This window comes from Rousettus aegyptiacus, unplaced genomic scaffold (genome assembly GCF_014176215.1).
Source record: "Rousettus aegyptiacus isolate mRouAeg1 unplaced genomic scaffold, mRouAeg1.p scaffold_m13_p_1, whole genome shotgun sequence".
Classification (NCBI taxonomy): domain Eukaryota; kingdom Metazoa; phylum Chordata; class Mammalia; order Chiroptera; family Pteropodidae; genus Rousettus; species Rousettus aegyptiacus.
The window spans coordinates 173,007,733-173,034,245 of NW_023416284.1; the positions used below are offsets into that span (position 1 = coordinate 173,007,733).

Here is a 26,513-nt window from a genome sequence, read left to right on the forward strand (position 1 = left end):
TGTTAAAAATTTTGGAAAATATCTGCTATTTCTGTTAATAACTTTCTAAAGTTTTATTTGAAAGCAGATGCCCAATATATTCAATCCAGCTACATAATTAGTCCAAGTCATGAATTTTGGACACATATGCAACTCAGATTCAAACTAGGAGCCCAAAAGATGTAGATTCAGAAGTCCTCACTCGCCCAGGCATTTGTGTGGAAAGGGCTGTTGGGTGGGACTTCCAGAAGGGTATTAGCAGGAAGACTCAAGGCACATGGGAAAAGGAAGGGAAAAGGACTGAGTGGGCCAAGACTTCTAAGACCCCTCGGGCCCTGGAAAACCAGGGACACCCTTCCATCTCCTGCATAATATGTCAGGTGTGGAAGGGCTCGTCCTGAAGAAAGGGGGTAGAGAAAATAAGATTGCCAAGGAGGGCCTGTTGAGTATGTTTTGATGTGATATGACTGACAGTTCTATCGCGTTTGGACCAAGGCCAGGATCCTGGACAGACTGTGGTGTTGTGGCCCTAACAAAGAGCAAGTATATAAACCTGGTATGGCCAGGTCTTGACATGGAAGGACACGAGACATGAGTGCTTTCAGCTTTAGCACAACCGCACCACCAAGAAGAAAAAAGCATCTCTTTGAAGTGGGCTAGGAGCATCCTTTCATGGCTATTGTGAAGGTAACGATCAAATGTAGAACCAGGTTCTACCTGATGCATTTGGAGCATGTGGCACTGTAGCTGCAGCCACCTTGGAAGTCATGAAGCCACGTGAGAACCTGATGGAAAACAGTAGTTTATGAGACACTGAGGAGAAGGAATTCAAAAGGACTGATGGCCTGGGAAACAAATAATAAAATGGAGGCAGGCCAGACGCCCAGACCATAAAGAACTCTCCACCGATCCCATCGTGTGATCTTATCTATAATGTTTCGCAGTGTGGCTATGGACCACCTGCGTCGCAATCATCAGGGATACCTGTTTAAGTTGCAGAGTCCCAAGGTCTAGTCTTTTTGTTCACTGTGATTTTAGTTTTCTTATTTATTTGTATATGTTCTTTTATTATTTATTATTTTCCACTTTTTTTTTCCCAGAAAATATGTAAAGTTTCCTTTTGAACTCACTCCCTCCCCCCTTTTTTTTCTTGTGGTAAAATATACATAACACAAAATCTATCACCCTAGCTAATTTTAAGTGTTCAAGTCAAGTGACATTAAGCACATTCACAATGTTGTAAAACTACCACACTACTCAATTCCAGAACTCTTTTATCATTCCAAACACAAACTCTACACCCATTAAACATCTCCCCATTTTCCTCTCCCCTCACCCCCTCATGACTTCTGTTCCACTTTCTGTCTCTATGAATTTGCTAAGAGCCACCCTTGATCCTACTGGGTCTGACTGTCAGAGTCAGGGCGCAGAACTGACTAGGGTATCTGCATTTTTAAAGCTTATTTCACAGGATATTCATGTATACAGGATACTTAAAAACCACCATCTAAACAGTCACCTTACAAATTCATTACTTTAGATTTTGATGATTTTTCTTTCACTTACGCTTTTACTTAAATACCTTTGAGATGAAAACACTGTTATTATTTGATGCTTTAGTACAATTGAACTCATCAGGTGATTTCCAACCAGGACAGTGAAACGGGACCCAAGGAGAAAGTCAAGTATGGAGGGGGGAGATCGGCTACATAAGCATTGACTCTCTACCCAACCAGTGGGTCCCACTAGTAGAAAATGCCCATCTAGCCAATCTCTCATGATAAAGAATAATGAAGAGAAAAGGTTAAGAGCAAAGGGAAGCTGAATAACATAGACCAAAAACAGTGGGTTGAATCACTAAAGCAGTTTGAAGTTTGCTCCAATGGTTTTGGACTCACAGCTGTGGCCTCAAAGACTCTCATTCTAAGCGATCCAGAAAGTCTTTTGATTACACCCTTTCTCCAGTGCTTCTCCTCTCCAGCGCCAGCTATCCTGGAAAGCAAGGCTTCTTCTTTTTCCATTACAGTACCTATACAATATGTATGAGGTAGGAAGAAGGTCACAAAATTTAACTCGATAATTACCATGTAAAAATATGAAAAAATAAGATTTCTTTATATGGTCTAGAGTTAATACAATCTTCCTCATAAGTTCCCAAATACTGGCTAGCAATAAAAAAAAATTAACGAAATGCCCAATGTGGTTTAAAGGTTAGTCCAATTCAATGTTATATGTTGGTTATTTTATCAGAGAGTTCCATCTCTTAGATAGACATCCCCTCTCCTGCTCTCGCTAAGATAATGTCAGTGTATGAACAGAGAAGGGGGACTCGGAGTCCTTGAGTAAGGCGTCCTCTGGTCTCAGGGACAATGTCTTGTCTACTTGATTGCTGGGCATGTTGTTGGGCTCTGAAGTTGAGATCTGCAGTTTTTGAACTTAAGATCTGTCCTCTGCTCCTAACACCCCTCCCCGGGCGGACTCATCTTCACCTTGGCTCCTGCTGGCTGCACATCCCCAGCCTTTACCAGGATCTCCAACGAGCCTTCTGGACCGGCCGTCCAGTCCTAATCTGGATTGTGGGGTCATCTTGCCCATGGTTGGTTCCCCACCTATCATATCAACATTAACACTTCTCGTTTAAAACCAAAGTCTGCCTCTTCCTGACCATGCTGCAATATTTCACAGTTCTTTAAACTTATACATTCTATAATTTGCAGCTACCCACAAATTTCAACACTTATTTAAATGCAAACTTTAAAAAATTAATATCTAATGTAAGTCATGAGGTTTATATTTCTCCCTCACCCCAAAGCTCTAAGACTCTTAGCATGCGTTTCATTTGTCCATCTCTTGCCTTAAACCCTCCCCAGCAGGATTCCAGGTTCACTAGTTCGTTCTCATTTGCCATATACCAGATCTGTCTAAGCTTGATGTAGAAATAAATATGTTAAAGGCATTTACTTCACTGTTTAATTCACTTTAGTGGTACCTAAGGACACTTCCCTACATGCTTGGGAAATTTTAGTAAAAGTAATGAGCAAGATGCATGCAACAAATATTTATTGATGACCTGCCATGAGCTGCCCACTGTGCTAGATGATAGGGAATATAGTTCCTTACAAGATGAATAAGGACCCTGATTTCAAAGAGATTATTTTGCTCTTTTCTCTCAACTGTTGCTGGCCCGCCACTGCGATCTCAATATACACTTCTGGTACTGATCAAAAGTTCTTCAGGCAGACTGCTTTTAACTTGTCGCGAACATGTAAACAATGGTGAGTTGGTTACAACTCTTCAGATTTAGGCACTCTGAGAGTTAAGATGTTTTGGAATAGTTATATACTATTCGATTAAAAATAGTTTAAAAAGTAGGGATATCATTGTTCATATTTCAAGAAGTCAGACGACAGGGTTACACCGGTGTTCATTAATTCAGTGCTAGAGCAATACAGGGGGAGCAGTCTTCCTGGTTTTCCCAGGTCGGAGGGGTTTCCTGGGACGTAGGTCTTTCAGTGCTAAATTGGAGACAGGATGGTTGGTAACTCTACCAAGGGCTCAGCCCTCGGCTTTTGTCCCCTTGGAGCAGCTTTAAGCATCCTATCTTTATCAAACAACTATCAAAATCAGGACAGTGAGTGAATTTTTGTCTTGTGTTTCTTACATGAGAAAGAAAATTCTTTCTAAAAACCACCTGGCAGACTTCTTGTTTTGTCTCATTGGCCAGGGTTGGCCCAGGCCTGTAGTGGTAACTCTCAAGGAATGTGAATTACTGTAATCATATAAGATTAATCAATATTTATCTTTTGAGACTGGGAAGGGGCATCTGAAACATGCATTTTACCATATGTGAACACATGCCGATTCTATCGGGAAGAAGTGGAGAGAAAGGCTTCTCTTTAGACAGCCCATGGAAGCATTTGTAAAACATTAAGATAAACTTTTGTTGCTGTTATTCATCCTGTAGGTTCTACATTTGTTAGATCTCCACAACCTAATAATTTTCTGTATTGCTATTTACCCGTGTATATGTGTGGTTTTCAATCATGTAGTTATACTTGTAAATTCCTAAGTATGATAACAAAGTCTATGTAAAATTTCTTTCCCGTCCCTCTACAGAAACTAGTAGGAAACTGGACCTGATCATTAAAAACAACCATCTCAAGGCACTCTGTAGAGAATAACCAAAGGCAGACAACAAATTGAGGAAAGCCTTCTCATGAAAATTGCTACTGCATCGGGCAAGAGCAATGAGGCCATAAGGCTTGTTTCCCCCACAACAAACAGCTGGGTACCCTGTAATTCTACTCAATGCTGATACTACTATTTACTGGGAAATAGCATCACATTCCATAGGTTAAGGGCTCAATCCCACAACACCGCCTTCCATTTCAGATGACAGTCTCAAGTCCAGGTGGTTACCTGTGTTTCCGGCCAAGTGGCTATAAATCAGAGGTTCCCATGACACCCTCCTTGGGTTTGATTAATTTACTTGAGCAGTTCACAGGACTCAGGAAATCAGTTTACACACTAGATTACTGGTTTATTACCAATAATATTAAAAAATGAATCAATAGCCAGACGAAGAGATGCATACATAGACAAGGCACATGCTCCAAGTGTGCCACTCTCCCCCAGATCTCGCGTTCACCAATGTGGAAGCTCTTCAACCCTTTCCTAGGGGTTTCTTTGGAGGCTTCCTTACACAGGCAGGAGTAATCACATCAGTGGCCCTTGGCAATAGATTCACCCCGCAGCCCCTCCCTACTCCGTGCAGGTGGAGTGGGAGGATTGAAAGTTCCACCCCTCTAATCTCCTGGTTGGGTTCCTTAGCAACCAGCCTTCATTCTTAGGAATTTCGGGGCTTTCCAAAAGTCACCTCATTAACATAACAAAAGACATCTTTCTTTTTCTCCTCATTTAGGAAATTCCAACAGTTTTAGGAGCTCTGTTTCAGAAACAGGGACAAAGACCAAATGTATATATTTCTTATTATTAATCGCGAAATCACAACCACAATAAAATGGTTAAAATGGTAAATTTTATATTATGTATATTTTAACCCAGTCAAAAAAATAAAGTATGAAACCTAAATGAACACAGTGCTACTACATGCAATGACATGCATGAATCTCAAAAACCTTATGAGTAGAAAGAACGAGAGAAGAGAACACAGTATGATTCCATTAGTATATCTACAAAAGCAAACCTTGGTGACAAAAAGTAGATCAGTAGTTACTTAGTGCTGGGGTGGGAGCAAGGGTTCGTAACATTTTGGTGATGATGGAATTGTCCTAAGACATGATCGTAAAAATGGATTGCAAGGACTGAGTTGCAAGGTGTAAGTTTACTAAACCTTACCAAAACACACAATTAAAACAGGTGTCTTTTACGGTATGTAAATTATCCCTCAGTTAAACTGAAAACAATTCGTTGGCTTCCCAACCTAGTTGGTTTGCTAGCACTGCAAACTAATGTTAATGAAGCCAGTTGCCAAACTCCCCGGCCTTCTCAAAATATTTTTAGTTTCTAAATAACATAATTGCAAAAGCAGCCTATATTATGAGGAACTTTATAAGAACAGAATATAATTACCCATTTTCCGAGGGATAATTTTGGGTGAGAGGGAGTCTTTCACTTATATTTGGGTATATACCTCAGTTTCTACCATCTGATCTTTCTGCAGATGTTAATTTGGTAGTGAGGAGTTTTAAGTTTGCCTCCCCTCTCATACGAGAATACCTTATTTGTATAATTATTTATCCTAATGAAGTTGTTTAAACTTTCAAACTGAAACAATTTCTCTTCAAATTCCTAAGTTAGTAAGTAATTTTACTTATCGAGTGTTTTGTTTTTGTTTTGAGGAGGCAACAAAATTATGCTCAGAGACGGATTCTGTCTTTGCCAGGAATTTATTTAGCACATATTTGCTGTGGGATTTAAATAATTTCACAAGGTAATAGCAAACAGCATAATATCTCTTAATATGCGAAATAAAGAAATAACATACTCCAGACAAATGACAGATTGATCACACTGTTGTTCCAGGCAAGGGGAAGTGAAGAAATAAAGCCCAAATTTAACATGAGGGGTGCGTACCTTTTTGTAGGTGCACTGGGGAGACTCCTAGATCCACCCAGAGCTGATTTCTAGCCGCCAGCACAAAAGTAAAAGTCCCCCGTTGCTAGAGCACATTGCTATGGAACCAAGACACCAGTGTTGGTGGGCAGGCTTTTAAGAGGCTGTTATGTGGTTTATCACCACTGTCTAATGCCTACGATACAGAAATAAATGCCCCAAGGGTCTTTGGAAAGTTTCTAGGTTAGTGAAGAGTAGCTTCGCTCAAACCGAAACTCTCCAATAGTCCTCCCAAACTCTCAGTATTTATAGCCTAAATGTCATGTTGCTATAGCTGCTTCTCCACAATGTAGATAACCCCTGTGGGGGTGGGGGGAAGGGGAGGGCGGCAGCTGGGCTAATGACTGCTTTTCGAAGACAGCAGGTGTAGAATGATGACATCCTGACGTGACTCAACTTCATTCTTATATCGAAGCAGCTTTATTTTCTTTGTCGTAGACAAGTGAATTAATGCGACCTTACTTAAGTCATAAACGAGTGGATTTGTGATGCAGGCATGTCTAAAGAAGCAGGTTTTTGAACACTCTGATGAAGCCAAGTGGAGTGGACATCTACTTCAAAACACACAGTGTAGGCAGTGAGGCCCTCGGAGAAGTTTAGTTAGAGCCTCGATGTCCCCAGCAATGGCTGCTATATACTACGTAGGGCTATTCACCTTTTGAGAAATCTAATACCTATGAGCTACTTTCATTCATTTAATCGGCTGTGGCAGGATTGCATTGCAAAGTATTAGAATGTTTTTCTTTTCCTGTGTATTTCTCTTCTCATTTGCGTCCTCACTCATTCCCTGCAGAGGGAACTCCAAGACCATAATGAAACAGAAAGAAACACAGCCTCCAAGAAATCTTGGGCTCAAGTGTGAGACCCAAAGTTTTGGATTTCTTAGCCAATCCCGACCTGCCATCCTCCCTTCCTACCCACCACACACACCACACTCACTACACACAGCACACGAACCACACACATCACACACACCACACTATGAGTGCACACAGTACAGGGGCAGGAAGGAAAAGACAAGGGACAACTAGGATGGCACAGGAAGCTGTGAAGGGACCGGATTTCTCAGTTATTAAATAGGGCAACCTTAAAATTTTCATCAGTACCTCTGATCTCTTGGTCTGAGCCAGAGCAGATTTACCAAAAACGTAACGAAGCCTGTTCAGGGCCTGTCCCCAACATGGCTTTTTACAAGGCCTGAAAAAGACTCTAGCAGAGAATTCACAAGGTCAGAGGTTTTCGTGGTCCATCAGTTTTCAGAGTGACTTTTGGGCCGTTCTACATGTCTTAAACTATAACGAGCAAAAATGTTCAGATGAATTCAGCTTAAAAATCAATCGGGGAAATGCCATCGCTTCGAGAGAAAAATAAGCAAAGGACACAACCCGAGACACTTCAATAGAAGCAGTTAGGTGTTTAAGTCCCCCAAAAGTGACAGTCCTTTCACTCTGCCTTGCCTGCTCTCACACTTTCCTTTCAGTAAGAAGGTGTTGGAGTGGCTGAGGGTATTTTTAGGCCACAGCAAGGGGGAAGGTTTCTTAGGGAGGACATTCGTACTGGGTTCAGCGGAGATAGAGGGCTCACAATCACTTCTGAGCGTAGTCACGTAATCCCTAGCTGTGCTGGTGTAGTGGGGACAAGGGGACAAGGTCACATGCATGACCTTGTGCCACAGGCCCGTAACAGCAACTGGCAGCTGGTTAAGAAAGCCTGCAGGGAACCCTGTCCGGTAAAATTGTGTAAGTAATGCTTTTGCGTCTCATGATTCCCGGTCAAAATAGAAGTTCTCTCCTGTCATGAATATTCTTGAACATGCAATGCATAGAAGAACACACTGCAATTGTTTTCCTTTTATGACAGGAATTCTATAAACTAGAATTGATCAAGATTCCTATAGTAATAGAGCAGAAACCTGTAGCTGTACTGCAAAGAGCAAGGGATTCCATATGTGTTGTCATCATTTTCGTATCCCGGGCAGCAATAAACATGTTTCAGTCGTTCATGCTAGAGAAAGGACTGAATTATCTTCCTATTTTATGTGTCTTTCTCTTGGTCCCTTCCAGTGTCTCTACTCTGTCTCTCTCACTGTCTTTATCTTTATTGTCTCCGTCCCCCTGAGTCTCTCTTTCTGCTCTCATTCTCTGCCTTTAAGAGGAGACCTCACTCTGCCTGTGGAGTGTTACCCCTCCTCCAGTAAGCTTTCCTTTTGACTAACTTTGGCATGTGTGTCGAGTTCTTTCTACGCTCTCCTCCAAAGAACCAACCGTCTTCTTCTCTCAGTGCAGGGCTCGGTCTCCCCTAACTCAGGGAAATTTGCCTAGTCCCGCATCAACACCACTGCCTTCTCTCTGTTTCCCAACTCCAGCCAAGAGTAAGCACAGCTAAACACCTACTCAGCACCTGCGCACGAGTAATGGAACTGGGTCCCAGCACAACGCGGCGGCCACGCCGGCCAGACTCACTTTGGATTCCGAAACAGCCATCTCGAGTGAGCTCAGAGTTGCTCAGCAATGCTACTAAACTTTCTTCGTAGGCATGTTTTTCACTCTCTGAAATAATCACACCACGGCACAGTCTCTATTCCAACCTCCTACCTCTCCTCTTGCCCACGTCTTCCCTCTCAGCTGCTTCATATTTCATTGATAAAATAAATGCCACCACACATGAGTTTCCTTATTTCCTCACCAGTAAATTCCATACTCGTGGCTTCTTTTCTTTCAATGGACAAAGTGTCTTTGCTCCTCACAAAGGTCAAACCCTCCACTTCATTCTGGACCCAGTCTTCTCCTGCAGACAAGCCTGTCTTGCCTGCACAATCAATTTACCCCTTTCGACTAGATCATCCCCATCACCACACTAACTCTAATATCTCCTACCTCTAAAAAGGAAGGGTGCGGGGAAAGGAGACAGAAAGAATGAGAGACGGAGACACAGACTTTCTAAACCTCTATTATCTTTCCAACCATTGCCCCATTTTTTTCTGCTCCCCTACATAGCAGAGCATCTCGAAAATGTTTCTGTAGCCATTCTGTCGTCACCCCAGCACACGCACAAGCACACACACACTCTCCAGATCAGACCTGCTCACCACCTCCACCATTGTGTTTCGAACCCAAACCACCACCATCTTCAATCAACCGCTTCTGCCCTTACCCCTACCTTCAGTTCTTCAAATACCAGCAAGATCAATATTTTAAAAATGCAAAATCTGGCTAAATCCTCTGTGATTACTCCAAAGGCTTCCCATCATGCCTACCATAAAATTGTCTATGAGGCTTTTCATGATCTAACATCTTTCTTTCTCTCCAGTTTCAGCCCCTTCTTTTTTATTTCATTCACTGTGCCCCAAAAATAATCCTTTGTTTTCCAACTTAAATGTACCCAGTACTATAAAAATGTATTTTATTTCATCACTGAATGCTAGGCGATTTACTGCACCTTATGTATAATGACAACGAGGCTCTCAGAGCACACTTAGGTCACTTGCCCAAGATCACACTGTTCCCCAGGTGATTTCTAGACCAAGACTCATGCTTCTTCCGCCCTCCAAATTGTCTACTCTTTAAAAAGAGTTTGATATTTGTAGACAGATGATCGCAGGATGGGGAGCACAGCATAGGAAATGCAGTTAGCCCTAATGTGTTGGCTCAGTGCAGAACCAGAGAAGAGAAAGAGCAATTAGGGGATCGTTTTATAAAATATATAAATGTCCAACCAATGTACTGTACACTTGAAATGAACAAAATAAAATTTAAAATTTTTTTTTCTAAATAAATAAATAAATAAATAAGTAAGTAAGTAAATAAATAAATAAATAAATAAATAAATAAATAAAAGAGTTTGCCCTGCTATTATTCTGCAGTTCGATTCAATTTCCCTGGGTAGGATAATTTCTTAGATCACTTCACTACAAGTAACATCGAGAGAAAGGCAGCTCGCTCGTGATGTGCTTCTCTTACCGGGTAAGTCTCATCCTGAATCAGTCAAAAGCCCTGTGAACCCATGAGTTTAGCCCTTACTATCCATTGTTTTACAGAAGTGTAAACTGAGGTGCAAAGAAGTCAAGTAATTGACCTTAGATCAGAAAGCTAGTAATTTGCAGAGCCGAAAGTTTATATGTCAAGCTCCAATATTTTTTTAAATAATCTATTAAAATGACCTTGGAAATCTTTATCCTACAAAGATTTTTGACTGGAGAACTGACTCTTTAATCTTCATAGTTCAGTTTTTGGCTGTTCTTCAAAAAATGGGTTTAAAGTACTTTGTAAAGCTTAAGCAATATTTTTCTCTAAGAGGACAGGAAGGTATGTGACATGCCCATTGAACAAGAACTAATGACATTGTTATGATGAGAGTTAAAAAAGGATATCATTTCTACATCAATTTCAGCTCTTATGCATTAACACCAAACAACGACCTTTAAAATAAGGAAGTACCGGCTTAACATCGTGAATTGGAAATGAAGAATTAGGGCTGGCCAGAGATTCATCTCTGTGGATAAATGGCTAAGTAAAAGGCAACTAAAAATAACATGAAAACAACTAGTGGGTATTTGACTTAATTCCCCATCCTACCCCCTTCACTTTATCTATATTTATTACAATTTGTAAAAAGAATAATAATAATAATAATAATAATAATAAAGAAAATACTGAGGGAATTCCAACAGAGCTTTCAGGTGGCCAAAGACATCACAGTGACCAGTATAATGTTTAGCTTAAAATACATTTGTCCTTAAGTATGAGTTAGAAGCTAAGTTTTCATAAGATGTATCTTTACATAGGAATTTAGATATAAATCATAGCTTTTTTGTTATTGAATGTTTGGTTTTTACTGTTCTTCTGTGCGAATGTAACTCTAGGTCACACACATGAGTCAGGCAGGCTTTCAAAGAGACTGTTCAGGAAAGGACAAATGATACCAGCTCTTGATTGTTTTTAATTCATTTCTGTCCCATATACCAGGGCAACTTCCTAGTTTCTTTCCTCTTTTCTTTCCTTTTCTTTCTTTGGTTTTTTTCCTTCCTTCCTTCCTTCCTCTCTCCCTTCCTTCCTTCCTTCCTTCCTTCCTTCCTTCCTTCCTTCCTTCCTTCCTTCTTCCCTTCTTCCCTTTCTCTCTCTCTCTCTCTCTTCCTTCTCTCTCTTTTTCTTTTGCTTCCTTTTCTTCTCTTCTATCAATGCCTTAGCCTGCTAACCAAATATATCATGCACTTTGTTCAATAGATGTGCCTTGGGATACTTTTGGCTATTTCTAAAAATTAAAAAAAAAATCAATCTAAAAAGTTAGGTCTTCTAAAGATAAAGATCTGGTCCCTTCAAGGAACTATCAATAAAAAAAGAGATTGAGAAATAAAAGGCCCAAACATAATGGCGATGATGCTATATGAATTCTTTCCCTGGCCTTCCAGTTTTTTCCCCTGTAGCTCTTTTGTTGACATTGATGAAGAAAGCACTTCAGGTTTGCAGGGTCTGATCAAGAGAACAGAAAAAGAGAGAGGAAAAAAAGGTAAGTCAGGAAAAACAGTGCTCTTGCTTCTTCCCACTACAGGTCCAAATATTATTCAGGAAAGTTTGGAAACAGCCAGATAATTTGGGGCTGCAATGGACTGAACATTCATATGTGGAAACCCTACTCCCCGCTGTGATGGGATTTGGTGGTGGAGCTTTCGGGACGTGATTAGTAAATCTCATGAATGGGATTAGTGCCCTTATGAGAGGGGGAGGCTAGACACACACACCCTCTATGCCACCTGCCTTTCTCTGCCACGTGAGAAGACAAACCAAGAAGCAGGTTTTCCTCAGCCACTGAATCTGCTGAGGCCTTGATCTTGTACTTCCCAGCCTCCAGAACTGTGAGAAGTAAATGCTTGTGGCTTAAGCCATCCAGTCTATGGTGTTTTGTTATAGCAGCCTGCACTAAGGCAGGCATTCCCAGAGTGTTGGGACTGTTTTGTATTTCCTTTGAGTCAATTTATGATATATTAATCCTCTGGAAAATCACTGGATTGACATAGTGCCAAGTAACCTGAGGTTGGAAGTGTTTATGGAAGAATTCTAAGCAGTGAAAGACTGAGATGGCCCCTCATGTCTGCTTTGGGCATGTGATACAGTGAGATCCAGAAAAGTTCCTGGGGTCCCTCAAGGAAGTTGGGGCTGCAGAAAGTGACTGGTTATTCAGAGCTGGTGGTCACAGAGTGAGGAGAATTTGCAGCAGATGGTCCTGTCTGACGGTGGGCAAAGGTGTAATGGCCACCGTAACAAAGAGGTATCTTAAGACTGACAAATGAAGCATACGACTCTATGGAATATAACAGGATTTATTGTAGGGTAACCTACTCATGAGGATGTAAGATTGGAGCAAAAGAGACAACCCAGCAATTCTACACAGATTTTTCTCTGCTACAGATTCCTGTTATTGTACTTTTTTTATATAGTATAACTCGGGTACTAATAATCGACAAGACAAAGAAATAAAGAATGCAGTAGCACCAGGGGCCGTACCTCCTGGTGGTCTTGATGATTGCTTATAATCGATACTTATCACCAGTTTGGTATATAATCTTGGTTTTTTATGCCATTCTGGCTGTTACCAACAAAAATATTTAAGACATTTGAGGGAACAGAGAGAGACAATCATTATTAACTAGAAGGCTTTGATGTGGTTGCTAAGGACTGTGAGGTTGATACCAGCATGGAACTTAAACATGAAATGAAATCCTGGACACAGAGAGCGAGTCGGTTCTGTTCACATCTACATCGACACAGGACCTGAACTAGGAGCCACAGCAGTGAGAAGCAAGGTGCAAGTGCGGAGGTCACCAGCACTGCAGTGGCCATTGTCACCGGGGAGACTCTGTCTGTGAGCACCTGTGCCTCTCTCTGCGAAGCACTACACTTTCTCAGCATCTTGACTGGGACGCAGAGGGCCTTGGTGGGGAGTTAACCTTGAATACTGACCCCCAAAGTGACTAAGTGTAGTAAGTGTAACCTGAAAGAGGTTGTTTCCAACCAGAAAAGGCTGAGCTCAATCAAATCCTGCTGTCCCTAACCCCTGGCACTTGAGGGAACACAACTCTGGAGTAAGATATGATCAGTTATAGGAAATAAAGTGTTATTTTTGGATTTCAAGCAATGCATTGGGAGTTAAACAAATATCCACAATTTGAAGGTGACAATGCTCATTTGGATAATTTTTAAAACCTTATATTACTTTATCTTCATGTCTTTGAAGCAAGGCAGATAAGTCAATCAAATCACTGATCTAGTGAATTAAAGCCGAAAATATGTATTTTGTGATAAATGAATATACCAGAGTTCATATTTGTGCTCAGCTGCATGAGAAACACCAGGCATATTTCCTAATAGACCAATCCCACTACATTACAGGAAGTTCATCTGAAAAAGAATTATTCTACTAGTTGTTGGAAATACATCTGCAGAGGCCTCGTGTAACTTTCCACTTTCCCAGGCGGTTCTTGCCCCCTGCAGTCTCCCCTTGCCTGACATCTGGCTTCCTCCCCACCAACGATGGCCAGCAGATACAGTCAACATAGACGTACACAAAGAAATCAGAACCCTGACTTCAGAGTCACAAAAACAATCGCCGATTCGGTGTCTACTTTATTCATATTTGCTTATAAGTAACTCTCAAATCTAAAAATCACTTCCACACTCAAAGGACAAAGATTTGTAAGACAATTTTAAAACTTAAAGAAAAAGTATTCCTGTTGCAAATGATTCGAATATTAGATTTTTCTAAATGTTTGAAGGGCTTTATTATTTATAGTCTGTAACAAACAATTAGCATTTAATTATATACTACCTTCCATTACTGTCTAATTTCTTCACTTGTAACATCCTGTCTTGCTGAGGAGATTGAAACTCTTTGAAGGCTAAACAGCTGGTCTTAACACTTTTCTGTTTCTCTGTGGGGCAATTAGCAGAATGGCAGGCACACAATAGTGCTAAATGTATATTTATTGCATTATCGAAGGGACTGTATTGATTTTAAAGTATATTAACATAGATTAAGAGTCTACTCAAGAATTCTTATACAAAAAAATAGAAGCAAACAATTGGATGGAGTTTAAAACCTTTTATGAGCATGGTGAGAAATAAATCAGACAGATAATCCATTCTGTTAGTATATGTATTTGTACTGCCAAGCGATTTAAAAATATGGACCAAACAGCAAATCCGCACTGTTAAAATGATATAATTCTCATCTATTAAGGTAAAACATTCAATACTTGGACAACTTAAGAAGGTTTTTCTTTAATTGTAAACAAAGTTAATTTTCTAGGCTTTTTATGTAGACTAAATAAAGATTTGTAAAGAAAATTCACCGTAGAGATAAAGACATCTGTTGTGGACCCACCTTTTCTCTGAGTAGGAAGAATCCAGTCAGGTTGCAACACTTACACTTTCTGCCTGTCATGTTGGGACTATGAAACAGTATCTGCACTTAACTGTATCTTTGTGGATAAGTGGTTTTCTGCAAAAATCTAAGCCATGCTTGTCTCTTGTGCACTCCTTTTATTAATATTGCTTTCTCTGCACCATCCATTTAATTAAAATAGAATCAACGATTTCAGCTGAAAGCTTGCCTAAGAGCTAAAGGTCTATGAGCATTGGCACCAAGGGGGTGAATCTCTAAAGAAACTTTGGACAAACTCTAGTTGGTTCCTGTGTTTGAGGGTCCCCCAATCTCTGCCTTCCTTCCCCTGGCAGGCTCGCCATTGCCCCTTGGACACATCTTTGTACTCTTTCTCAGTCAGTTCTCGTTTACTCAGAATGCCCTCTGGGCTACCACCCAGCTATAAATCCTACCCATCCTACAATCTAGCTCTGTACCACCTCCTCCGGGGAGCCTTGCAGTAAAGGTCTCATGTGGTCGATATCCATTATTCTTGTTGTCTGTTTCCTCATGTGTAAAATGGGGGAAAACAACAGTGCCTACAGAATTAAGTTATTATAAGGATTAAATGACTTTATTCATGTGAAGTGATTAGAACATTCTAGGAATATAGTACTATTAACAGAGTTTAGCTATTATTATTATTAATTATAAAACACTTAAGATTTAAAAGACCCTTTTGTTTAATGCTTGCTTTATTGGCTTGCTCGCTTGTTTCTGTATCTCTTTCCTTCTCAAGAGAGGGAGAAGAGTAACAAGGGTGCATGGGTGGAGTGTGTCTCTTGTTCTTTATGTTTGGGTGGCTATGTGCAGAAGGGTTACTGCAATCGGGGAGCATGCAGGGACCCTAAGACCAAGTTCCTATAGATGCAATGACCAGGGATCCACAAGACTGGAAACAAGCGGTGTTGTAATCTTGGTCTTAAAACCTATTCTCTCATTTGACTTTCAGTTCCAAGGCAGAGAAACAGATCAGGCTGGCTTGTGATTGCAATGTGGGCATTCCAACTCAAAAACTTTCCTGAAACAGCTTTATTTTTAGCCAAGGAGTAAAAGAAGAGGGTTCAAACACAACCTTGGTGGTCTTTCAAGGCCTGAGCTCAGAGAGCTTGGTTTTCCAAGAGAGTGAATGCCTCAATCTCTGAAATAAGCTTTGGAAGACATGGGCACTTATGTCAAAGTAAATGGTAATGCCAGGCAAAAACAATGGATTCATATTCTTTTTGTGATTCCATGAGGCATTCATATTCACAGGGAATAGTTGAATTGCTGGTCAGACTAGGGTTCATGAATGTGGGGAGGGATTCATTTATTCTTTATTCTTTTAACAGATATATTTTTAATTTTAAACAATTCCTTTGATGATCATTTGAATGTTCTAGCAGGATGCAGGCCTGCTCTCCACTCCCCACCCCCCAACCTCTCATCCCCAGTTGACCAGCCACAGAGAAATGAGATTTGGCCCATGGAGCTTTAGACTCTTCATATTAAAAACTAACCTTTTCATTCATTCATATTTATCAAGTGACCCCTACCTGTCAGCACTATCCTGAGAGTTAGGAAAAGAGCAGTGTATGAATCAGACCAAACCACAGCTCTCATAATGCTTGTTTTCTAGTGAGGAGAGATGCACAACAACTAAAAAATACTAACGTTTCAGATAGGGTAAAATTAATTTTCTCAGATGGAGAAAATTAAAGAAGGCCAAGGGAACAGAGAATGTAGCTATGCGTGTGCACCGTGTATGGGGTACTCCTTTACAAGGTAGCAATGCGGAGAGACTGGAAGGAAGTCAAGGGCAAGCTACCTGGAGATCTGGGGGGAGAAATTCTAGGAAGAGGGGACCACAAATGCAAAGGCCCTGAAGAAGGGGCAAGTTTTGTGTGTCTGATGAACAGCAATGGGGCAGGACGAGGAGGGAAAAGTGGCAGGAGATGAGGTCAGGTTGCTGGTGCAAGACTTTGCAGGTCACCAGCAGGACTGTGACTTTTAATCTAAGTGTGTTGAGAGCCATTGACAAGCTTTGAGCAGAGGGGTTACGTTCAGGCTGCTTGGAGAGGAATGGAATACAGAGCAAAAGGCTGGGAGGAGGAAAAGGAAGAGCGGCTGATTGCCGCTTGATCGTCATCTGTCCTTTCTCACTTGAGGAACAGAATCCTGATTTTTTGGGTAGCAGCAATGTTCCCAGCTGAAATCTCTATAGTCTGGCCGTCCCTTACAACTGACACAGGCTAGTGACTACATTCTGGCCAAAGAACTCAAAGAAGACAATTGGTAGCATTTTGGAGAGTAGGTGCTTAAAAAGAACCTGCTCCTCTGGGACAAAGTTTTCTTTTCCTCTTTTACTTCTTCCTCCTGTTGCCAGCCTGGAACAGACATGTAATGGCTGGAGCTTCTGTGGCCATCTTAATTCACGAGGTGACCTTTAAAATGGAAACCACTATATACATACATACATACATACATACATACATACATACATACATAAAAGTTATGGAAACATCTCACCAACTCTAAGACTGCCTATTTCTGGACTTGTTTTACATAAGAGAGAAATGCACTTACATTTTGTTTAAGCTCTTTTTTTTTCCTCTAGTTTTTAAATTATATACAGCTAAACGTAAACATAACTGATATGGGAGGCCATTGCAATAATCCAGGTGAGAGAGGATGGTGGCCTGGACCAGAGTCCTAGCAAAGGAGGTCAGATTCTGGATGTTTTTTTTCTGTTTTTTTGTTTTTTGTTTTTTTTGGAAAGTAGAGCCTATAGGCGGTTTAGATACAGAGTGAGGGAACCCAGGAAATGAGGATTTTAATTTGGGGATTAGACGTAGCAAGAAATACTACAATTCTGTACAGATTACAGGCTGGAGAAGGCATTACTGCTAGTCCTACCACTGGATTTAATGTTGAGATAGTAACATACGAGAACCTTAAATTCTAGATCTGGGATTTAGCGGGACAGCCAAGTATCAGGCCGTACTGGAGATGTTATTATTGAAACACAGGTGTAGTCATTTATATAGTGGACAGTTGTGACCGAGACGAAACAGGCGTTTCTAAATCAGAGTTAATTGCCATGTTGGAGGAAGAAGAACCGAGAAAAGCCATTTCTGTGGTGTTTGGAAATAAGAGGGACATGGAACAGGACATGACTCCCACAGGGATGGCACATGCACTTGGGTTAGTTGTCTCGAAGGACCGAAAATGGCAAATGCTCAAAACTTCAGCAACCAAAGGCACTGGCCTTGAGGAGACAATGAAATGGTTAACGGAAGGTTAAAGAGCAGACAATAATTCAGTCACTCCTGCTCCTCTGAAATGAAGACCACATTACATATCCTTTTGGAAATAGTTGTGTGCTTCACATGACCGAATGTTAGAACTGCGTATGATTGTTAGCATATTCAGAACTGACTGCAACATGAGTGTTTGGTTGGAAGGGTAACTCATCATGGTAGAACCAACCAAATGTCTGGCCTTTGTTATGTTAAAATTCCTTGCTTTCTTGTGCTAAAGTGTATATTCCATATTCCATTTCTGTGGAATTCTCATTTAAATATAGTCCTATTAAAGAATACATTCTTATTGAGGGAAAAAAACCTCCTATTTTCGAATTGGTGCTTGCAGCTCGTTTGGATAAACACAAATAAATACCTTAACTGAGATTTCTTTTTCCTCCCTAAAATTAATTATTTCCAAAAATTAGACTCCATAGAGCAGGCTACATCTTCATTTGCTTAATGACAACTTTATTTAAGCTGTTTGGGTATTCATTTATTTATTTGTTTTTTTTTGACAGATTCTGCCTCAGATTTATTTGTACAAATAGCATAGGAAGACGCCAGCCCAATACAGTCCTTCTATCCTCGCATCAGCAGACAGAGACTTCTACTCTGGAGCCTTTGCGGGGGCCTGGGCACTTTTGGGAGCTGGTGCCTGAGCTGGAGACGGAGCTGCATCCACAGCCTGGGACTTGGTTTGAGTTGTGACCTTGGCCTTGGACTTTGACCAGCAGAGCCTGAGATCCTCGGCAGTAACTACACAAGCACATTTCCCAAGCTTGGGGTAAGTGATGTAAGCAAGCCGACTGAGCTTGCAGCTGCTGCCCTTTGGGATCTTGGGCTTGACCTCCTTGGGCTTTATGAGGGGCTTGATAGTCTTAGCACGTACACTCTTGACCTTGGCATTGTTGGCTTGCATCTTTATCAGCTCCTTCTTGTTGTGCTTCTTGGCAAAGCGCAAGTTCCTAGGAACTTGGGGTCCACCCCCTTAAGAAATTTATGTCTTTGTGATTGGGATTTCTTAATGCCATTTCTATGCCATTTTAGGGGATGGCTGTTCGGTTCATGGTGTGGTTCTTGGACTTGGCCAAGATAGGTTATAATGTCTTTCTTTTATGTCTGTGTGGAATTTGGGGTTCTGATAGGTTGGCTACCCAACTGCTAATGAGGTAAGAACAGGGCTCAAAATGATACTTCAGATGCTTGTCCCATAAAGTACACCTGAAAATGCCAACACAGACAACCTAACAACTCTTTAATAAAATAATGCTGATTGAAGTAGACACTGTACCTTCAAAATAATGCCTATAAATTTATTTGTCCATACTAGTAGAGGAAGTATAAACAATGCTAAATGGTTATATCTGATGAATTCACAGCACATTTTTTTTTAAAAGTTTATACTGAAGGAAATAAAGAAAGATCTATATAAAAAAACAAATAGGCTAGGGCAGTGGCAGATGGGTCTTGCTAGAAGCAGGGAGGGACGCAGTAAAATGGGAGGGAAGGCAGAGAGCGTGGGGCATAGATAGATGGGAAATGGGGGAGCTTCCTCCCGACTGCTTCTGTTTTCTCAGTAAATTCTGAGGCCAGGTCATCAGCTGGGACTGGAGGAATAAAAGTAGAGGGTGGCAATGAAGAGATTTGAAGAGAGGGAGACAAGTGCGAAGTTATCACTTGAGAGAGTAAAATTACTGGGCAGTAACGAGTGAACATCCATTTGAAATAAGTGCAGTTCATAAAGTGGCGTGCCCTTTGTAATCCAATCCAGCGGCACTGTTGGGGTTAAGTGGGGTTTGCCAGACTAGTACTGAGAATGTAGGGATGTTTGCGAGATAGGGATCAGAACGATGGATCAGGAATCAATACTGGAGAAAGCAGGAAGTAAACACTCCAGGTGGGTGGTGTGATTAAAAAGTTGACGGTTCTCGAAAAGATTATAGAATTGCTAGAGTGTGGGCACTTGAGAAGCCAAGCAGAAGGATGGAAGGTGATGACATTAGAGAGTGTGATTGCTTAAATGAGTGGATCGAGTGAGAGAGGTGAAGAGTCACCTGAAAAACAGGATGAAGAAGCACGAGTTATCGGATGAAGGTCAAGGTGTTAAATAAAATATATGAAAGTATAAGATTAATAATAAAAATTGTTCCCAAATTCCTATAATTAATAGATTTATTAACTGGTTTGCATAAAGATACCATTTGTCAGCATAAAAACACCTTAAATTAAAAGGTGATTTTTGAAGGGACATTTACATGGCTTCAAAGAACCAAGCTACCCAAACATCTAAGTTTTTGTTGGGTGAAAATATAAAGCATTTTTTTCCATGTAAAACTTTTTTGAAGTTTGGCATCTTTTTTTTCCTTCTGTGAGTTTTTGGTTTAAGGCAACTAAGTCCATTAACGAAGTCTTTTAAAAACTGACCTGTTTTTCCCTCTCTAAAATTCTTCATGTCATAACTTGTTTCTTTTAAGCTGGACCTTGCCCTCTTGTACTTTCCTAGCAATTTTTCATTGTTTTTCTTTTTATAACTTTCATTCCCATACTTACTTTTTTTCTTTTTTCTTTTTTTTTTTTTTTTGAGATGTCGATTTCCTTTCTTCCTGCTCCACCTCCCTGTTATAACCTCACTGTTGCTCAGATTGCTGTCCTTGGGAGAAAGAATTGGGAGGTTTCCTAATACATTTTGTGAGAGAAGTCTCCAGAGCTCCCGCAGGCCTTGTAAGCACGGAGGACCTTGCACATTACGAGGCCAGCCTCAGGTACAGGTCCAATTTGTCAAAAGTGGTCTCTGAAAAACTACGGAAGTTGCTTTGCTCCTCTCATCTCCTAGTTCTTCTTCATTAGCTCAAAAATTATTCATTGGGAGCCTCTTCCGGCTACTTAGTGTGCTAGTTCACATTAATGGACAATGACAGATTGGCTCAATTCTCTCGGGGGCATGAAAATTCCTAAAATGTTCATGTTAAGCTAACTAAATTTCTGATTCATGCAAAAACGTGAAACAAATGGTGAACACTCTATTTAGGATTTTCTGTGACCCAAGTAAGAGCCTTCCTTTTTTTTTTTTCGGGGTAGGAGGGGCAAAGTAGTCTTCCCATCCCCGAGAAAGTGGGCTGGGGCAACATAAAATTGGGAAGTAGAATTTGAGTACATGCACATGTGAATCTGCATGTGTGTGTGGATGCGTGGGACACCTCCTACCTCATGTAAAACTCTCTCCAGCTTATGATCCATGTGTGTCTTCATTGGTTTTAAATCAGGAATCAGATTCTCATGTATAAATTTTGCTTCAGCTATATTATTCTCAAATTCTAAACTCTTGATCTCAAGATTCTATTCCCTAATTTTCCACAGAAAAATTTTCTAGCTACCCAACTTTACAAAGGTTTTCAGGAACACAGTCATAAGCTCACGGCAACCCCTGACTCCCCGGTTCTTCCTTTAATGGGGTTGTCAGTTACTGAGAGTGTACAGTGGAGAGAGTAGGGAGCCAGAGACGACAGGCACCAGAAATTGAGGGTTCTGGTTCTCGGTGTGGCTTGGGTTAAATCAGTTATATCTCATCCTCCAGACACGGCGCAAGTTATGAGGAAAAGGGCCTTGGCTGGGTGACGACTGTGCAGAGGTTAGCATAGTGGGCTTGGGGATCAAACGGGTCCGTGCGGCTCCCAACCTAGTAGCTCTGTCACTTAAGCCTCAGGTGGTACAGCTTCTCTATATAGCAATAAATTATTCTTCCTGAAAGAGTGTCTGATGAGAGCAGCCTTTTCGGTGCATCTCCCATCCTCATCGGCGGATCTGTGTTTGACGTAGCCTTTCAGGTCCAGGAGCTTCCCTCGGACGGAAGGGAGGCAGAGATGAAATGGGTGTGTTAGGGCTCTTTCCCCTTCGTATCTGCTGGCGGCATATCACCTCCCTGGGTCCGCTCTGTACCTCCAACTCCCATCCTGTCTCTCTGGTCACTACCGTCGATGAGCGGTTAGCTGTAGGGCGAGGGCGAGCGAGGAGAAAGCTGTGTTTCTCTTCCAGGAGTCGGGGCGACGAGCCTGGCGCTATGGGGCGTGTTGAATTCTAATTTACACCGCTTGCTCTGTTACCATCTCAGCAAAGCCTCGAATCTATATCCCAGTACCTTTTATCGGCCTTTGGCGAACACCTTGGAATACAGAAGGTGAATCGAGTTCCTGAAATGATCAAATATATATATATATATGTATATATGGTAAACGAAGTCGTGCTTCTTCCTGCCCGTGACTGTTTACGAGAGGGAAGTCAGCGGGGGCCCCCAAGAGGTCGCTGGTGGCGCAGGAACTGAGGCCAGATTGTTGAGAAAGGGGGGAGGAAAAAAACACCCAGAAACTTTCTTCCTTGTTGCGATTCATCGCCGCGCCCCCCGCCCCTCCCCAGGCAGAGGCAGTAACGTGACACCCGAGAGAAACCCGGAGACCCGAGAGGAGAGAGGGAGGGAAGAGGGAGGAGAAAGGGCTGCGGAGAGCCGGAGGGAGAAAGGGGAGGAGAAGGAGGAAAGCCCCTGTCAAGGAGGTGGAGCGAGGGGCTGGTGTCCGCCTCCCGTTCCTCCCTGCCGTTTTTTTAGAGGAGCCTGAACCGGGACAAAACACGCCGAGACCGACAGACACAAAGCCGGGGGGTCCACGCTGGCGCTGGAGGCGAGCCCCGGCGGCCGCGAGCGAGCCCGAGGCGCGGCGGGGCGCGGGGCGCGGGGGCGCTAGCGGGCCAGCGCGAGCGGCGCCCCCGAGCCGGGGCCGGGCACCTCGGCCGCTCGGGCCGCGGCGGCGGGGACCATGCCGAGCAAAGTCTCCTGAGCCCGGCAACTTCGGCCCCTCCCCGCCCCCACCCGGGCTGCCCTCCGCGCGGCCCTGCCCATGTGCAGTCGGCCCGCCGGGCTCTCCTCTTCGCAGGCGGATGGGTGACCTTTTCCTGGCACGGGCAGGCTGTGCGAGGCGGCGGTGCAGGCGATGAAGAAGAAGCAGCAGCATCCCGGCGGCGCCGCGGATCCCTGGCCCCATGGGGCCCCTCTGGGGGGCGCCCCTCCCGGCCTGGGCAGCTGGAAGCGCCGGGTCTCCCTGCTGCCTTTCCTGCGCTTCTCCCTCCGGGACTACGGTTTCTGCATGGCCACCCTGCTGGTCTTCTGCCTGGGCTCCCTCTTCTATCAGCTCAGCGGGGGACCCCCTCGCTTCCTGCTCGACCTGCGGCAGTATTTGGGTAAGGAGGGGTGGCAGGCGCGAGGGTGGCGCTGGCCGCGCGAAGTTGTGGCGGGGGGGAGGGGGGGGGGGAGGGGACGCGCCGGCGACTTCTGGTGCTACCCCCGCCCACCGGCGCCCCGAGGCTGCCCAGGTGGGACGCCCGCGAACATCACATCGCTGCAGCGGCCCGGGGCGCCGCCGTCTGTGTGCACAGAGGCGGGGGCGCCGCCGGGGTGACCGGCCCGGCAGGTACCCCGCGGCGGGGCACGGCATGCCTTCCCCGCCTCCGCCACCCCATCTGGGGCGGAATGTAGGCGTGGGTGTATGTGGGTGTGTACGAGTGGGTGTATATTCTGGCCCGGCCGTGTGCCGTGTGCGGAGAGGCGAGGAGAAGGGACAGTCCCTCCCTGGCCTGTTGGTGAGCGCAGTCTTGCCCTGCACGGGTGGGTTTCGTCCCTCTTCACAGTGGGTTCTGCGAATTCTGCCCCACAAGTTCTCCCTCCTGCCGCCGGCGAGGGTGACCCAGGGCCAGATTTCAGGCTCCGAGCTGGCTTGTCCGCTGGCAGCCTCTGCTCACTCCGTAGCCCGCAGCTAGTGGGACTGGGGTGCGGGCTGCGCCCGAGGTCTGGGGCTGTCCGAGGGCGCAGGGCAGCCTCCCCGGCAGTGTCGGCGATCCTCTGCGCTACGTGTGTCTCGTGCCAGAACTTTTGTGAGGGGTTGTGCTTGGTTTATTAGGAGCGAGGCCACCTATTTTTAGCAGAGGGAAGCAAGGGGTTGTGCAGGGATAAAAGAGCGGCTTCAGAGAGAGGGCGTGACCCGCTCGCGGCTCCCTGTCCCCGCGCGGGGAGGGAGCGGTGCCAGGGCCCGGCCAGCGCACGCCCTGGTCCCCAGCACCACTCTGCTCGCGCTCCCTGGCCGAGGCAGGATGCAAATCTCCCGCAAGTCTGCGGCCAGAAGAGGTCTTTCGGGGAAGGAGGGAGAGGATGGGAGCGCTGGCTCCAGCTTCTTGTAGACGTGCAAGGTGACAAACGGGAGCCACCCGCAAACATCTGGCTGGACTCGAGCCGATGCGCTAAGGGAAGCCGCTGAAGCGCTAGAACCAAAATGGGCCGAATGACTCCCGCAGGCTGGCGGCGGCTGCCACACTTACCCGCCAAAGCCTCTTCGTTGCAGAAGCCACAAGTCTGGATAGTGCACAGTTTTCGAAGGAAAAAATCACTTCAGCAAAGCGACACATGTGTTAGAGCATTTTGAAATGGAAAGGCAGATAAGATAATGCTCTTTCCATGTAAAGAAAGAAGCTCAAGTTTTAAAAGTAACACTTCTATTTTTGTAGAAACTTTGGGGAACTGTGGTTTTGTAAGATGATTTAGGGAAAGTAGACTTCTGAAGTACAATCTTGAGCATCTGTTATTTTTTATTTTTTATTTTTAGAGGGTTGGGATAGTATGCACTCTTGTTAGGGAGTCAGATTTCTTTTTTTCCTGAGTTCTGTATTCTGAAGTCTCATAGCTTCATAGCTTGCAGACACCTGCTAGTGCCACTCAGGTAATTTTTTTTTTTTTTTTTTTTTGGTGGAAGTTCCTTCTAAGCAAAATGTAGAGGCCAATGATGTAGAGAAAATACAGTGCAGGGGGAAGGAAGACGTCTATGTTTAGTGTTCTCAAGAGCACTTGGCTTTGGGGAATGGCACTCAGACTTCATGGGCCTCAGTTTTCTTATGGGTAAAATTAGGGGCTGGACTAGATTGTCTCAAACGTGTACTCAGCTCCTGGAATGGAAAAATCCAGGAGGAAGAGAGAGCAAAGGCACCACTGAGAGTAAAATCGAGGACTTCAGTATCTAGCACGCTAACCTTTAGAAAATTCAGCCAAACACATGTGGTGTCCAGAGTTTTGTGCTTTCATTATATATTTCAAAAAAAAAAAAAAAAAAAGAGGCCTGATAAATTTGGGGCTCAGTTGGTAGAAGGGTGAATTCACAGCCTTCACTCAGAAAATGAGTAACGACTAAAGGATTGAACGTTGCTGCTATTGCTAAGTGATCATTAAACTTCGGACTGACATGATGGGTTAAAAAATGACATCACCGTGAACTGAAAATAGGATACCCGTGGACAAATTTGGTCCCTGTTGTTTTGTTAGATAAATATAATGATCTTCGGGAAAAGTGGGATTGTGGTCTTTAAGAGGGTCTAAAATATACCCTTAATAATATAAGGCAAAGTATCTGCAGATTTACATTTTCTCTTGTTTCCTCCATTCTATTATTTCACTGTCTGTCAAAACAAAATCTGTGGTTAGTAAACACATCCTCTCAATTTCTCTAGTTATCTAATTTTAGAGGCGAGTGTTATTAAATATGAATTCATGTAAAGTCAAACTTTTCCCAATCTAAATAATATTTATAAAAAACACTTTCCTTGACAGGATCTTGTTTTAATACCCATATATAATATTATACATCTGACACATAGTAGCCACTCAATAATTATTTGTTGAAGTAATAACAACCTATTGTGTCCAATAGGTAGAGGGATAGTTAACATATTGCGCACTGAGTATTCTCATAGGGAAGCCAAGAGAGATGATCATTCACAAGAAAAGCTAACATTGTTGTGTGTGTGCCAGTCCAGGCACGTGCAGGACAAAATTGCATCAGCACAGTCATATTTTAGGTAGGTCCCACTATTATTCTCATCTTTGATGTGGGGAAAATGAGGACAAAGAAGTTCACTGACTTGCCAAAAGGCCACACAGCAAGTAAGGCAAGCCCTGAACCCAAATGTATTATGTGATTACTAAATAGCACTCATTGTATAGTATTATGAGCTGTTTAAAAGAGAAAATGTAAATACAGTCAGGATGCAGGTGGGAATCTAACGAGCTGATTATATTTATTTCCATAATTTTGCTTTATTTTATTCGATACTTTTACTCTGCATCTCTTGAGGGGCCAGCAGAGAAGATACATAATTCAAGCAACTGGTCTGCTCCAACTCTACCTTCCTGTAGTAACTCCACAGTGCCGCCTCCATGAACCAGGGAACTCGACACCACAGGGCTGCACAACTGGAGGCGATGTGAATTGGAATCTTAAATTCCCGATCTTTCCCTCTTTCTCTAGCAATCGTTCTTGTCTAGGCTAGTGGTTTTCAACGTATGGTCCTGGGCCTGCAGCGTCCGTATCACCTGGGAACTTGTTACAGATGCACATTCTCAGGTCTCATCCCAGACCCATTGCGTGAAAGAGGGTGGGTGTGGGACCCAGCAATCTGTGTGTTTAGCAAGTCTGCCAGGTGATTCTGATGGCCGGCTCAAGTTTGAGGACCATCGTTCTAGAGTAAAGCATTGCTTCCAGGAAGCATTTGAGAGAAAGAGGGGAGATGAGAGAGAGAAAAAGGTTCATAAAATATTTTAAAAGTAATGTACATGGCTTCATTTTTTAAATTTCAACTTTTAAAAATGCATCTGCTTTGCTCCTTAAGCCTCAT

The 26,513-nt window shown here is 43.1% G+C and overlaps 1 protein-coding gene and 2 pseudogenes across 2 annotated transcripts in view; 2 read left to right on the plus strand and 1 right to left on the minus strand.

Annotated features, from left to right (window-relative positions):
- Window positions 1-17,326: 17,326 nt before the first annotated feature.
- Window positions 17,327-17,812, plus strand: LOC107518444 (annotated as a pseudogene).
- Window positions 17,813-18,420: 608 nt separating this feature from the next.
- LOC107518445 lies at window positions 18,421-18,904 on the minus strand (annotated as a pseudogene).
- Window positions 18,905-22,257: 3,353 nt separating this feature from the next.
- The window catches only part of UST (uronyl 2-sulfotransferase), a 253,563-nt gene continuing 249,307 nt past the window's right edge, over window positions 22,258-26,513 (plus strand). Inside the window, exon 1 of one of the 2 annotated variants that reach the window (XM_016160130.2) lies at window positions 22,258-23,039. In XM_016160130.2, coding sequence (XP_016015616.1) covers window positions 22,793-23,039 — 247 coding nt within the window. In that variant the 5' untranslated portion in view covers window positions 22,258-22,792. The remainder of the gene's footprint in view (window positions 23,040-26,513) is intronic. The other variant, XM_016160129.2, reaches the window with a different exon arrangement.